Source organism: Clupea harengus, chromosome 16 (genome assembly GCF_900700415.2).
Source record: "Clupea harengus chromosome 16, Ch_v2.0.2, whole genome shotgun sequence".
In the NCBI taxonomy this organism is placed as follows: domain Eukaryota; kingdom Metazoa; phylum Chordata; class Actinopteri; order Clupeiformes; family Clupeidae; genus Clupea; species Clupea harengus.
The window spans coordinates 12,236,454-12,251,194 of record NC_045167.1 but is presented as its reverse complement, the minus strand read 5'-3'; the positions used below and the strand labels follow the sequence as shown (position 1 = coordinate 12,251,194).

The 14,741-nt window shown below is 42.4% G+C and overlaps 1 protein-coding gene and 1 long non-coding RNA gene across 3 annotated transcripts; both read right to left on the bottom strand.

The window, feature by feature from the left end:
* Window positions 1-3,447: 3,447 nt before the first annotated feature.
* Window positions 3,448-8,802, bottom strand: LOC105897575 (GTPase KRas). Of its 2 annotated transcripts, none has more exons than XM_012824518.3 (5): window positions 8,304-8,802; window positions 5,926-6,043; window positions 5,618-5,796; window positions 5,276-5,435; window positions 3,448-5,157 (listed from the first exon to the last, which is right to left on the bottom strand). In XM_012824518.3, the coding sequence occupies exons 2-5, from the start codon at window positions 6,034-6,036 to the stop codon at window positions 5,041-5,043; spliced, it is 567 nt and encodes a 188-aa protein (XP_012679972.1). In that variant the 5' UTR covers window positions 6,037-6,043; window positions 8,304-8,802; the 3' UTR covers window positions 3,448-5,040. The 2 variants fall into 2 exon arrangements, with proteins under 2 accessions (XP_012679972.1, XP_012679973.1); XM_012824519.3 differs by lacking the exon at window positions 8,304-8,802 and adding an exon at window positions 8,055-8,267.
* A 4,216-nt stretch (window positions 8,803-13,018) lies between these two features.
* On the bottom strand, window positions 13,019-14,642 carry LOC122133593. Its single transcript, XR_006152890.1, has 5 exons — window positions 14,475-14,642; window positions 14,074-14,273; window positions 13,823-13,967; window positions 13,524-13,582; window positions 13,019-13,142 (listed from the first exon to the last, which is right to left on the bottom strand). It is a non-coding gene; the product is annotated as an uncharacterized LOC122133593 (long non-coding RNA).
* Window positions 14,643-14,741: the final 99 nt, after the last annotated feature.

Below are 14,741 nucleotides of genomic sequence, written 5' to 3'. Positions count from 1 at the left end.
AAAGCAGCCGGGCCAGACTCTGTCTCTCCAACAATCCTGAAGCACTGTGCTGATCAGCTGTCTCCGGTGTTCACAGACATTTTTAACACCTCACTGTAGACATGCCACGTACCAGCCTGCTTCAAGACCTCCACCATCATCCCTGTCCCCAAAAAAGCTAAGATCACTGGACTCAATGATTACAGACCCATCGCCCTGACCTCTGTAGTGATGAAGGCATTTGAGCGCCTTGTGCTGCTTCACCTCAAAGCCATCACTGACCCTCTCCTGGACCCCCTGCAGTTTGCCTACAGATGCAGTAAACATGGCCCTTCACTTCATTCTCCAGCACCTGGACTCCGCAGGAACCTACGCCAGGATCCTGTTTGTGGACTTCAGCTCTGCCTTTAATACCATCATTCCTGCTCTGCTACAGGACACGCTCTCCCAGCTGAGTGTGCCTGACTCCACCTGCAGGTGGATCACAGACTTCCTGTCTGACAGGAGGCAACACGTGAGGCTGGGGAAGTATGTCTCTGATTCCAGAACCATAAGCACCGGCTCCCCTAAAGGCTGCGTTCTTTCCCCTCTACTCTTCTCCCTGTATACAAACAGCTGCACCTCCAGTCACCAGTCCGTCAAACTCCTCAAGTTCGCGGATGACACCACCCTCATTGGGCTTATCTCTGGTGGGGATGAGTCCGCTTACAGGTGGGAGATTGACCATCTGGTGACCTGGTGTGGTCAGAACAACCTGGAGCTAAATGCTCTGAAAACAGTGGAGATGGTTGTAGACTTTAGAAAGAACCCAGCCCCACCCACCCCCATCACCCTGAGAGACTCCCCAGTCGACACTGCGGAGTCCTTTCCGCTTTCTGGGCACCATCATCTCCCAGGACCTCAAGTGGGAGCTGAACATCAGCTCCCTCACCAAAAGAGCTCAACAGAGGATGTACTTCCTGCGGCAGCTAAAGAAGTTCAACCTGCCAAAGGCAATGATGGTGCACTTCTACACCTGCATCATCGAGTCCATCCTCACCTCCTCCATCACCGTCTGGTACGCTGCTGCCACTGCCAATGACAAAGGCAGACTGCAGCGTATCATCCGTTCTGCCGAGAAGGTGATTGGCTGCAATCTTCCATCTCTTCAGGACCTGTTTGCCTCTAGGACCCTGAGGCGGGCAGGTAAGATTGTGGCCGATCCCTCCCACCCGGGTCACAAACTCTTTGAGGTTCTTCCCTCCGGCAGGAGGATGCGGTCCATCAGGACCAAAACCTCACGCCACAAAACCAGCTTCTTCCCAGCTGCAGTTGGCCTTATTAACAAGGCCCGGGACCCCCACCTGACCTGGACTCTTATCCCACCCCCACACCCTAAGTCTATGTTACATTAACACACATTACATCGCACATTGCTCATTCACATTGCACTCCTGTTTTGCTTTTGCACTCTACTTTCCACTTTACTTTTTTTATATTCATTGTTTATATATTTGTATCGTATATATTGTGTTTTTTTGGTTCTTAGGTGTAGTACTTTTCTTATGTGTAGTACTTATTTGTGATTTTATGTTATGTGTAGTACTTATTGTGTTTCTATGTTTTTATGTTTTATGTTTACTGTATGCACCTTCACACCAGAAAAAATTCCAAGTAGGTGTAAACCTACTTGGCAATAAATCCCATTCTGATTCTGATTCTGTGTGAGTTTATGAATCATGAACATGCATGTCAATGGTACAGCACAGATGGTGAGCAGTGCAGTTATGCTTAGCATGGAAAACAACACTGCATGAGACCATGCTACAAGTCTCATTGTCTCAATGACAGCAACTTCATGCTTCTAAGAATGTCTCACAGGTTCTGCATATATACTGTATATATATATATATTCTTGTCTTAACTAAGCGTGCCCTCCAAAAGTCCCGATTATGAGTTCATATGTCGTAAAAACTATTGTGAAAACTAGTGGAGATGAAAAATAAGACTTAATTTTCCTTAATGTTTCAGAGGATAATGTTAATTTACAGGTAATGCATGATAACCTAAAAGTCTTCCATGGCAAAAGCATAACAGGTTATGGAGCTAAAGGTTTATTTATCCTCCTCCAGCTTCTTAACCCACTCAGTGACGTTCTTAACAGGTCATCTCCACACCCAGAGTAAAGAGCCTGAATCCCTCTCCCGACCTTGTGATGCAGCTCTCTCTTATATATGAAAGCAATCGAGGGGAAGAGTATTGGTGAGTACCCTGGCACTAAGTAAAGTAAAGTATTTAAGTAACTGCTCAAGTGGTAGGCTATGTGTGTTCCCCTCATTGCAGGGCTCAATATCAAACTAGGTTTGTGGTGATATAGTAGGTTACAAATACAAGCAGAACTAGTTTAGGGGTCACAAATGTCTCCGTCCTGTTTCTGTTTTGATGTTTGAAGATAGGCCAGTTTGACCTCCATTTGACCTCTTTAGCTTATCTTTCAAAGGCCTCTGTGCTAGTAGCGGTTCTTTCTGGAATAAAGCAGGATTACATGGCATGTACATGAACCCCTAAGGAACCCACCATGCCTGTTTTTTTCTTGAGTGTGAACTGAAGGTTTTCAATGAACGGGCTCTCAAGAAATAACCAATGCTTTTAACTGTGAAACAAAACATCATAAATGTAAATAACACATCAAATCTAGCTATTACTGCAAGCCACAGTTGAACAAAAGTGGAAGAGATCAAAAAAGCGTAGGTAATATGGTTCAAGGACAATGAGGATCAGAATATAGCTAACAGAAATCCAGGGGGTTTTAATCAGTGGCCTAGCCTAGGCTTACCTCTGTGACACATAGTCTAATACTTAGTCTTGTATTAAATCCAATACTTAGAGAGATACAACTTGTCATATAAGTTATCATGCTTCTACCTAGTTGTCCCAAGTGTGAGACAAACATATACGTGGTAGCTAATTTGCTTCACCCTATTCATTGCATATCAAGAGAACTATGTGTTTGAAGCAGAGCTACATCAGCACAAAAAGAAGAGAAAAGCTACATGTTTGGGGGTATGCCAAATTTGAACTGAACCCTATAGGCTACAGAAACACAGAAAAATAGGGTTCTTAAAGAACATAGGGTTCTTAAAGAATGCATATCTATCTGAGTGTGGCTTTATTACTGTTAGCCATCGTTGGGCCTGTGAATGTCCACAATAGGTAAGCCGCTTAGATGGCCTGTAAGATCTATGATGTATTGTGGGTCAGTGCAGTTAACTAATGACCAAATGGATAAAGTGTGCAAGACTGACATATACTTTACTTTGGCTTATTTGAGAAAAGAAATGGGACATATCTCTGTAACTTCACTAGGCTTACGGAACTAGTCAGAGTTATGTGCACTTCAACGGTAATGGGCATTGTGTAATACTGTATACTAATACACTGTCTGTATGACCCACATTGTACAACATAAAAATGCACTTGAAAGCATTATTTAAATAATCAACTGCTCCAAAGTTTTATTAATGGCACCAATATTAGATAGGAAACAATACAATTTAGCAATGTAAATATTGCATATCACAACGCATAAGGGGAGTCTACGAGAACTAAGAGAAGTAAAAAAAAAAACCACATGATCAGGTTTTCCAGTCTTCTCGCATTCTCACTTTAACTGAAATTAACTGAATTTAATTAATGTAGGTGCAGGTGCTTTTAAAGAATAGACCATTCTTTAGGACACAAAATTGTAAAAAAAAAAAAAAATCTGTAACCTATAAACTACATTTGAGATAATATGTACAAAATGTCAACCATTAATGCATTTCAGACTGTGACAGTTCATTGGTAGTTTCATACACTAATGCTGTTGGGGTCTACTCCAGATTACACTCTTACTTTAGTGAGGAAAATAGGATTAGAAGGACCACTCGTAAACAAATCAAAACATCAGTGAAACTCTTTAAGAACAGGTTATAACAGCTTACCATAGTAGACAAATGTGATACTGTACAACAACCCTCTGCATTTTAGTAAAGATATTTTACAGCATTGTTAGTTTAGGCACGGCACAGAGAAAGTATGCTCCATGACATCATCAATGTAAAAGCTTGTGCACTGCAGGAATCAAATAGCAAAAAATTAAGAGGTCTCAGCAGCGATAAATGTCTCTGCTTTCCGCTCACTGCGTGTGAGCGACCAAGTGTTAACTGGAAGAGCCTTGTGTGTCAATTCCACACACCAAAAACCAACAAACAAAAAAAAAAGACAAAGAATGTTGTCATTGTGAAACTCTCTCAAGTCCTCAACGAAAAGTAAGAGATTTTAGCGTGTTATTCTGGGATCAACCAAACAAAGTCCTCAATCACTGGACTACTACATAAAAATAAAATGCTGGTGCAGTCCATTCAAGTTCATATCCAGTGGCTTGAATCATGAAGCACTCAAATCCCATCCACAGAATGGTGGGGAGGATACCTATCACTCCTTTCCAACCGGAAGCATATGCAGAACCTCATGGACTGGGGTCACATGATCAAACAATATTCCATAATATTCCAATTCCAGTAGATTGCTGTAAAATGTTTACAGTTCTTGACAGAAAACGCTCTCACACAACACGTATCTGTCATGTCCATGTCATAAGTCAGACTTAAATTAGCCGCGCTCAGCCTCCAGTGAGGGGAATTAGTGTTTGAGAAGACAGTGGACAGTATGTGCTAGAGTCTTGAATCTTCCTTGTGAGAAGAATATGGGACAGTGATCACACATTAAGCAGGGAACACAGAGGAGATGCACCATGTCCATTTCTGTAACACGTTTGGGTTATCAACTGAACACAATCAACCAATAGACGCAGGTCAAAGGTCAAGAGGAAAACTGATGCAGCAGTTCGCCGGGGTATGGGGATTTTACAATTGAACACTAACTGGATGAGTTATTTTTTTTTGTGTGTGCAGTTCAGTAATGCCACACTTTCAAGGGAAAAAAAAGAGTTCATTTTTATTTGGTGGTCTCCAACAGTGTCCTTACTATATTAGTGTGTGTTTGTGCATGTGAAGGTGGTTCACTTTAAGAATCCATTCTTCACATGATGCTGCACTTTGTCTTTTTTGTCTTCTTTTTCTTCTTGCCCTCTTTGCTCATTTTCTCTTTGTGCTTTCGGATTTCTCGCACTAGTGTGTAGAAGGCGTCGTCAACACCCTGGTGAAGAACAAGCAGTAGCAAAACCAACATTTAGAACAATCCAACGTTGAGGTACTATAACTCAAATTTAAAATGGAACAATAGTTCCCTCGTTGTCTATCATCCTGCTTCATACCTGTCTGGTTTTGGCTGATGTTTCTATGAAGGGGATCCGGTAGCTCCAGGCTAGGTCCAGAGCCTGTTTGGAGTCAACAGTCCGGGATGGCAGATCACACTTATTACCCACCAGGACCATGGGAACATCCTCTGAGTCCTTTACTCGCTTGATCTGCTCTCTGGGTGCAGAGTATACAAATGTCATCAACAACTGAGGATTACACTGCTTCATGCATTAACTTCCCTGAAACTGTGAACATTACATATCTCAAGCTAACAGATTCAAGCTAACAGATAAACAGATGTTCTGGCTAACAGAAATGTTATGTACTCAGGACCTGATCTACAAAGCCCACACTACCTGTAGTGGTGGATATCCTCAAATGACTTGCTGTTGTTGATTGCGAAGACACAGAGAAACCCCTCTCCTGTCCTCATGTACTGGTCCCTCATAGCACTGTACTCCTCCTGTCCTGCTGTGTCCAGGATGTCCAGCAGACATGTCTCCCCATCAATCACCACCTGTTTCCTGTAGGAGTCCTGCAAGGGGAGGAGACCAGGAGATGTTTGATTAGGTATACTGCAGTGGTTTAGCAATGGCTAGTAGCTACTAGACACAGCTGCTTTATTACCATTAATGACATTTAATGTTTTAAGTGTTTCATTCACCTCAATTGTAGGGTCATATTCATCGACAAAATGGTTCTGGATTAGCTGGATTGTTAAAGCGCTTTTACCCACGCCTCCAGCCCCCACCACCACCAGCTTGTACTCTGTCATTCTTCACCTGGGGAACATAAGCACATGAGTCATAATTGATACCTGTCCCCCGGACCTTCAGGGGGAATCCCAAACTGATAAAAATCATACAAATGTTTATTGAGCTTTTTGAGCTTTCAAAGTCCCTTCCAGTTCAATTTAGAGGATACTCTAAAAGTGACTTGCCAAACAGAGAGAGCACACTGTCACAGAAATGGCATTTGGGTGTGTCCTAATTAGAAGAACCTAAAAAAGTTGTCATCCTTTTCTGGTCGGATTTTTTGTAGATTTCATTTGGAACGCTTTTGGCAAAATGCTTTAGTTCTTCAGAGCCCTCTTCCGTCCAGAAGAACCATTTTTTACCAGATAAGGATTGTGATAGAATAACATGTAAAAACTTCCTTAAAGAACTGTAACAACTTTTAAATCATAACATTCCCAGAAGTTTGTATTTCAGAAATACTGGTACTTCCTGGAAATTCTACCCAGTGGTAATCAAGGAGTACTGCTATAGCCTATTTCAACCAGTTGAGCGACAGGACTACATACCAAGAAGCATTACTGTGTGAGCACGGCTTAGTATTGTCCTATTCTAGACAAGTTTACCAAAGAGTACTGTTACAAAGCTGTGAATGAATCAGAACAAGTACTACATGAAACTTTCCCTTTTTCCATTGATATGTGTGTACACATGCTGAAAACCCATTATTTCACCATCATCAATGACATCAAGCCTAAGAAAATGACTCTGTATTTCCACAATACCCTCAGCTTGGAATGTTTTTTTCTTTTCTTTTAGTTGATGGGAGTTTCATAAATGACAACTACTCAAGGCAGATGCTGTGTTGCAACTTGTGACCTCAATAAAACTATTATGAGTCACTCATCATGATCTGACAGGTGAAGAGAGATGTCTCTAACACATAACCGGCTCTGAGGATGTGGCCGACATTGTGCACCTGTGCACCTAAGAATCATCCTGATGTTTAATTTGGACTGTTCCCAGAGGTTATTTCAATTTTAAAATATGGTAGTAACATAGGAACAAGAATGACCTCAGCTATAACGTGGAGAAGGGACAAAAAAGGAGACATATATGCCAAGCCAGACAGCACATCAGCTCAAAAATCAATAAAACAATCAATACGATTTTTTCAGGTCCACCAAATTTGCCTCTGTGGAACGAAAGAAAATGGTGTCCCTCTTAACGTGAGTACCTACCACTTCCTAAATGAGTTAAAGCTGGTGCTGATGTTGAGAGTAGCTAAGGTAATTTCTGAAGTAGAACTTGGATCTTTCCAATTGACGTTTTTAAAATGTACTCTCTCTCTCTCTCTCCCACTTTCTCTCTGGCCACACATGAAGACTTGGCACATGGTAATCAATTATTTGTATTGTTGGTATTTATCAGTAGGCCTACATTTTTCATAGACAGCCCTGCTCTTTCTTTTTTACATTAAGTTATAAATAAAATGGTCAAGTGAGTTTGACAGGCCTTCATCAACTACTGTGCAAATGATTTAGTCGGCAGTTTAAAAAAAATAAAAAATCAATGAACACCTTTATTATTCGGCCAATTTGGTCTATAGTTGGAGATATATGAGGAATGACACATTCAATATATTATAATATAAAGACTCATTCATTGGACACATCCTGCGTTCAGCTACATAGTAGTCAATGCCGACCATAATAGAATTCTGGTAGGTTAAGTAAAACAAACATCTTATATGCGCTTTAAAGGTAACAGTTCAATTCGGTTAAAAATGTACCACTAGAACATGTTAAATGCCCAATATCTGAATCTTTTCATTAGTAACTCTAAACATTTCTTACAGTAGGCTAAAGTGAATCGCCATGCATGTCTACATTTGCTGCTGGGCCGCGCAAAAATGTTTAATCATTGGGTGTGTTATAGGATTCACTCGTCAGCAAATCTAAACTCCAAAACTCAGTACCAACCATAAACATAGGCTAAAAAACATATCACACCGTATTTACTTCCATTGTTGCACCATACGACATTCATAATTTCTTACCTTGTGAGTTTTCCTTTTACAGTGTAAAACAGGTTAATTCAAACTCCCCTTGGAAGATATCCTAACATTTTTCAGTTAAAATGTTCATTTTCGGTTGAAGGGAAAAGACCATTTCACTGTTTGCAAGGTTACTACTGTAAAAGCAGCGACATAAAAGTGAAACGCTGTCCTGACGGCTGGTTAGTTGGCCGTCACAGAAAACAGGGCGGAAACTGAGAATCGGAAAGCTGATTTTGAAAGACCACTTACCCAGACAGCGTTGAAAAGGAAGCGGGCCGGTTCGGTGGTTCCCCAAATGTTTCCACATATGAACTGAAAATGCTAGGGATTACCCTGACTTCAAGGTGTTGAAACAGAGCACGAATCAGTTGACACCCCGACTGTCATGGGCAAAATTGTATAAAATTGAAGTAGGCTAACCAAAATAGGTTATAGTGCTCAGACCACTATACTTCTGCGTATAGCTGGCGTTTTACTTAGCTCAGACTGTGTAGTGACCATGCGCAGCCTTCCTTATGTGGAGCAATTTGTTTATCATACCCTAGGTCAATAACTCTGACTATGGTAAGAGTTCAGTTCAGTTTTATTTCAGTCCTCAAAGCTTCATGATTTCTCATTAGTGTTCTCCTGTACAGCTCAACTGTAACACAAATCTGTGAATAGAACAGAAAAACAAGGCTGCATGCAGAAAAACTGCCACAGTTACACGTACGAGAGACAATAGCAAATTGCCGGTCGTACAGAAGCAGGGAAACGATTGAGGAATTCCGTTTCAGTCCTCGGCGTTTAAATAGGATCTATAAATACACACAGCGTCGTTCACATACTACGTCAGAGCAGAGCTCTGCTCTGATTTGTAAATTCCCTGTCAGTTAACTTGGTATGCAGAAAACAAAGGGAGTGTTCAAAATTTTCCGGAACCAGGAAGGCGAGAAGTCATTCAGCGGTTTGTGGGGAGTGTCACAAGAATGTATAAAATTAGTACACAGAGGTCAGTAATTTAATTGTTTTTAAGTCACAGTCGCTATCCCTATAGATTAAGTTGCTATATTGCTTTACTTCAAATGCAGATGCCTTCAATAGATTTATGTGACCATCCTCCAGACTAAGAGGGACTATTATCTGATCAGATCTAATGACTAAGAGTCAAAGGTTGAGTAAATGTGTTTGTTATCGTATGTTTTGGAAATGGAAACAAAACAAAATAACATTTACATATAATAACAAACAAGAAAGTTTAGAGATTTCTTAAGAAATTGCTTTCAACTTGTAAAAAAAAGCTATTTTTGCATTTTGAAAGAAGAAATACTGCGAAGGAATTGGTTGTTGAAGAATGTAGAGTAATCTTTCCATATTATTTGAGTTATACACTGGAAAATATGTTAAATTCCCTGTTAGTTGGGGACTTCCCACAGCAGCCAATCCTCTCACTGTCACATGCATGCACTCATACCCAACCGAATCTAACCAACGTAACAACTGCCAAACCATAGATCCTGAGCAGCAGGATACAACAATAACACACATCTGGCTGGTGAGAGCCACAAGGCACGCCACAAGGCACGCCACATGCCGCAGGCCCTTCTTCACATTACAACATGCGCCGTCTGTAGCCCAGAACTGCTAAACATGATTGCCCCACCATAGAACCTGGGCAGCAGGATACAAGAACAAATACAAAGCTGCCCTTGTGAGCATATCACAGGGGTTTTGAAGCAGGCACCTTCATCAGTGATTCGTTGAGTTAGGCCCACGACACCTCCCTCCAGAAGGCTCAACAGTGGTATCTGGCGTCCCAGACACACCCCTCCCCATACTCATGATGGGTCAGAACACATTCAACTACCAAAAGACAACAGACACACCTCAAGATACACCTCGACAAGATTTTACATAGTGTTAGTTCAGGTTAATTCAATCACAACCCCAAGTAGTCTGTGAGTGCCTCAGCCACAACCACTGGCTCACTTTTTTCAGCAGCCTCCTTTAAAGTTCCTTTAAGTGACTATTCTTGAAAACCAATGTTGTGGATGTGGATGTTGAGGTTGTCTTCCGACATCAGCCAGCAATCTTCAACCCTGCACTTTGCCCCATTTGCCAGTACTGCTTGCACGTGCCTGTTGACAATTTTTTCGCCTTCCTCGCACAAAATAAATTCTACTGTCCCTGTCGTAAACTGGCAAAGAGTCTCAACCTCAACTTGTTTATTCTCAAACAAACACATAAATGATTTAAAAACTTGATTATGCTTCTACGTGTAGCGACCCTGGTCAGGCTAGTTTTATACCCAAACAAGATATGTTTTAATATGCCAACACCCAAACACAACTTACAGTTTCCATCTCCACTGACTGTTCTGCAATGTTGGGAGGATATCATAAGTGTTTCCAACAATGTATTTATGGGCTTAGCATCCATAGCCCAAAGTTTTCTCCAGACGATCTTATTCATCTCCACATCATGCCAGTTCATCCATTGCCCTTGCTTCGCTTGAGAAGCCGCTGCTGCTTGTCTAGTTTCCTCTTGTTGTTCGCAAACAAAGCTGGTTACTATCTGCCTCCACTCCGGCAATGTAGCCTTACCCCATACTTTTCAGCTGTCATCAATCCCAAACCCTACTCTTCCAATCTGCACCTGTCCAATGATATCTCTAAGCTGTAATGCACCTTGTGCATGTTGAAATGCTTCTCATGGATTCCGTTACTTCCCTGTTTTTATTGTTGGAGTAGTGGTTTTGACTACTGGATCCTTTAGACTGTGACAAAGTAATCTCCAGGCTTAGCACATTTGAACTCTTCCACCAAGTTGGTCATTGGTAACTCCACAATTCCTTTCCCATGCAAAGCTACAGTATTTAGACAATATAGTTAGATATTTCCTAATTGGCTGGCAGTTAGCCATTTCCTAACTGCCTTATTCACGACTTTCAAATTTCTGAAATAGCAACTTCATACACAGTCAAAGGCCACCTTACAAGTGGCAAAAGCCCAAATTGCAAGCACCACAATTCCAGATTATTAGGCAAGGTCTTATATATATCAATAATACCGATAGCCTTAACAATTAATTCTCTAAGCTCTGAAACCTGTCTTTGGTCACGCAGTATGGAATTGTTCCACCTGCCTAAACTCTTTGCAGGTTTTTCTACAATAGAAGGAATCACCTCACCATCAATGCTATATAATGGTAGTGAAGGAAGCAGGAACACAACATTCAGTCAGACGATTGTTTAAAAGTCAGGCAATCGACATCTTAGCTCTACGAAAAAGTAAAGGTCCTGGTATTAGCCAATCAAAAGCCAATTAGCCAATCAGAACAGACATTTTGGAATTTGGAATTACTTCCGGTAAGCGGATCTTAGATTCTTCCACCCATCGTTGACCGACAGAGGCTTCTCTGGAGTGGCCGGTATCTATGAGGTGAGCTCCAGACTTGGCAGTCACCGTGTGGCAGGCCCCTGTGCTGTTGGTGATGATGGCGATGCGAAGCTTGGTAGCTGGCCTACCCTGTAGTCTCGGTTCTTCGGTCCCGGGCAGCATTCCAGGGTGGACTACAGAGATGGTGGACCCAGTATCCACCACTGCTCGGTAGCAGGTACCCTCCAAGTAACAGTCAACGGAAAGTCCATGGACTCGGCCAGCTGTGGCTGAGGTGCTAGGTTGCGAGGCGCTGGTGCTGGGCAATGGCGTGCAACGTGTCCTGGTTCCCTACATTGGTATCACCCCTCAGCCTGCCCTGCCACTCTCCACTTTTGCCACTTGGGAGCTGTAGGCGTGGCCTGACGAGTTTCCTCTTCCTCCTTCTTGCTCTATTCTAGGTTGGCTCGGCACACACAATGTTTCAAGCCTGGGGACCAGCTTGATAATATATAATGGCCTGCTCTACTAGCTCGGACTCGTCCAGGGCTGCCACCAGGGACCTGGGAGCACTGAAGCGATGTGCTCCCACAGCTGCTCTGGCTGCAAGCCCGGACGAAAGCCTGGAGCACGAGCTCTTCTTATTGACTGTCGCTGAAGGTGGAGTAGCCCCCTTGAGCATACAGGCAGAGATCAGCAGCGTAGGTGCCCAGGCTCTTTCTTTCATTCCGGCTGCTTGCCGTGGGCGTCGTCAGCAAACACCTGTCAGCCAAACCAGCGCTGGACTGCCCTCTCAATGGCTGGCCAACTTGTCTGCTCCGCCGTCTGCAGGTCCACCAATACTTGAAGCACTTTTCCCTCCAAGGCGAGCGTTACCTTCACCCCTGTCTCCTCAGATGACCAGCCATTGAAGCTCGCTGCCAGTTGCGCTTGTCGGTTGCTCTGGCGCGGTGCCTCCATTGTTGCGATTCAACACCTGGCTGGCTGGCAGAAGAAGCAGGGCTGGTCCTGCAGCTCCCTGCATGGGTTCCAGCATATCCGGCCCCTGATCCTGGCGTGGCGATAGTGGGGTCCCTGGATCCTGCCATAGTGGCGGCGGAGGGGCCCCCGGGTCCTGGCACAGTGCTGGAGAGACTCACTCCCCTGTTGTTGTCAAGGGTGGGGAACGCTGGCGCTATCTGTCGCTCCATCCTGACGGGTTCGGGGTGGGGACACGACCAGGTCTAGTCTTGTTAAGACTCTCAGAATAATGCCCTTTGGCCGTGCTCCACCCTGCTGCAGTCTCCTCCATCCAGTCTCCTCCATTCTTTGTTTCTTTTCTACATCATGAAAATATAACCGTTACAAATGGTTATAACTCCTTACATCAATAATTATTATACATTCAATATGAATGTATATATACAATATAACAGTTAAAATAGTTATAACTCCTGACATCAGTGTAGCAAAGGAAGCAGGACGCAGACTGATCTTTGGCATCTTGCCATTTATTGATGAACACAACATTCAGTCCGACTTATTCAGAGGGGTGGTCTATTCTTTTATTAATCAGTCCAAATGCTCTAATAAATATCATTACATCCAATCAATTCAATACACGTGGATCTTTATTGTTAGATATGGGAGAGTAATCTAACTGAATTGCTGTTTACGTGGCTCAAAGGTTTAAGGTTGCACCACTGCTGGAGGCTAGGTGCCCTGTCGGTCCAGCTACCCCTTCTCTGCATACCTAAGAGAAAAGAACAGTCTCAGTAGTTTTAAAATAACAAGTCACAAATGATCAACAATAACAGAAACGTGTCATGTTCAGATTCATAGTGCAAAGTTCCCTATATGAAATTGAATGTTAATTTGTAAGATCCAGATTATTGTGTAAAATATTATAACACAAAGACTTTTGTCACTGTATTGCTGAAGGAGTTAAAGCCAATCACAGTGACCGACAGCTGTGTAATGGAAACCAAGAAGCTAACTTACATAAGTTGCATTTACTTTCACAACATTACGTGAATTTAGGAATGTTGATGTCAGGCGTGTTGATGTATGACTGTTATGTGGAAAAAAGAGGATGAGTATGTAAGTGAAGGAATCCACAGTATATCATACGTACCCCTACGCCTTCTCTGCCTGTTCCTTATCTGATAGTCTCGTTTTGTGGATGTTTCTTTTCTACATCATGAAAATATAACCGTTAGAATAGTTATAACTCCTTACATCAATAATCTTTATTCTTCACGGACTGCAAACCAAAAAAGCAAAGGAAAACATGCATACAACAACTAATATAAAAAAATAACTATTGAATAAATCGACATACATCAACATTAATAATATTGCAGTGTTTCAAATAAAAGTGCCAACTAATACACCAACAATAAATGTAGGTGAATTTGTAAGAAAGGTGCAGACTGTGTTTTTGGTGAGTGTCTTTGTCCTTATGTTGGTATTTGTTGTGGTATGTGCCTGGGGCCAGTCTCTGGCGCAGTTAGGGTGAGAAATGGAGCCGGGGCTTTGTGTCCATGGGCTTTGAGACACTCTTATCACATCTTTTTCCCTGTCAAGCACATGTCAAAGCACCACTTGAATGAGACGCTTGAATGAGACCAATTCTATCCATGATTCAGGCCATTTTCGATGCGAGATTGCAATGCCTTATTCACCGTCGCAGAGGAATGAAGGGTGCCGGGTCTGGGTGTCTTGGATAAGGTTCTTGCTTTACTATGTCTTGGTGTGTGACCCTCCCACTATCTCCTCTTGATAGAGACCACCCAGCCTTGGACTGTTTTTTTTTCTCAGGGTCCTCCCAAGCTTGGTATGTCCTGAACATGGAGCGCTTGGCTGGGGTGTACCATGCCACTGCCTAGCCACTCAACAAACATACACATAGTTTTAGGCGATAATAATAATAATAATAATAATAATACATCACATTTGTATAGCGCTTTTCTAAGTTCACAAAACGCTTAAAACCAAGACATAAAAAAAGTGTATGTATTTGTGTGTGTGTGTGTGTGGGGGGGGGGGGGGGGGGGGGGGCATGTTATGGAGAATTTATGCTCACTTGACCATTCGTCATACACAAAACAGTGGTGTATTCAGGGGTTGATCCAATTACTCCAGACCACACATAATCCTTAAAAGAATATAAAGGTCTGCAATATTCTGACCAAACCTTAATGAAGAAATGAAGAAAATAAAATGAAGGAAGAGATGCTTTCATTCAGATGCTTTGGTGAGATAACTATAGTTTTTCACTGTGGTAGAAGTTGCAAAACTGAAAAGAACAATATTCCACCCACTGAAATAATGCCAGAGAACATTTGCACAA

Bases quoted from the DNA above. Each gene is read 5' to 3' on its own strand.
- LOC105897575 (XM_012824518.3), bottom strand. From the start codon at position 6,036: ATGACAGAGTACAAGCTGGTGGTGGTGGGGGCTGGAGGCGTGGGTAAA. The intron at 5,797-5,925 runs GTGAATGAAACA...CTCCCCTTGCAG, and splicing joins AATATGACCCTACAATTGAG to GACTCCTACAGGAAACAGGT. The intron at 5,436-5,617 runs GTAGTGTGGGCT...CTCTGCACCCAG, and splicing joins GAGGATATCCACCACTACAG to AGAGCAGATCAAGCGAGTAA.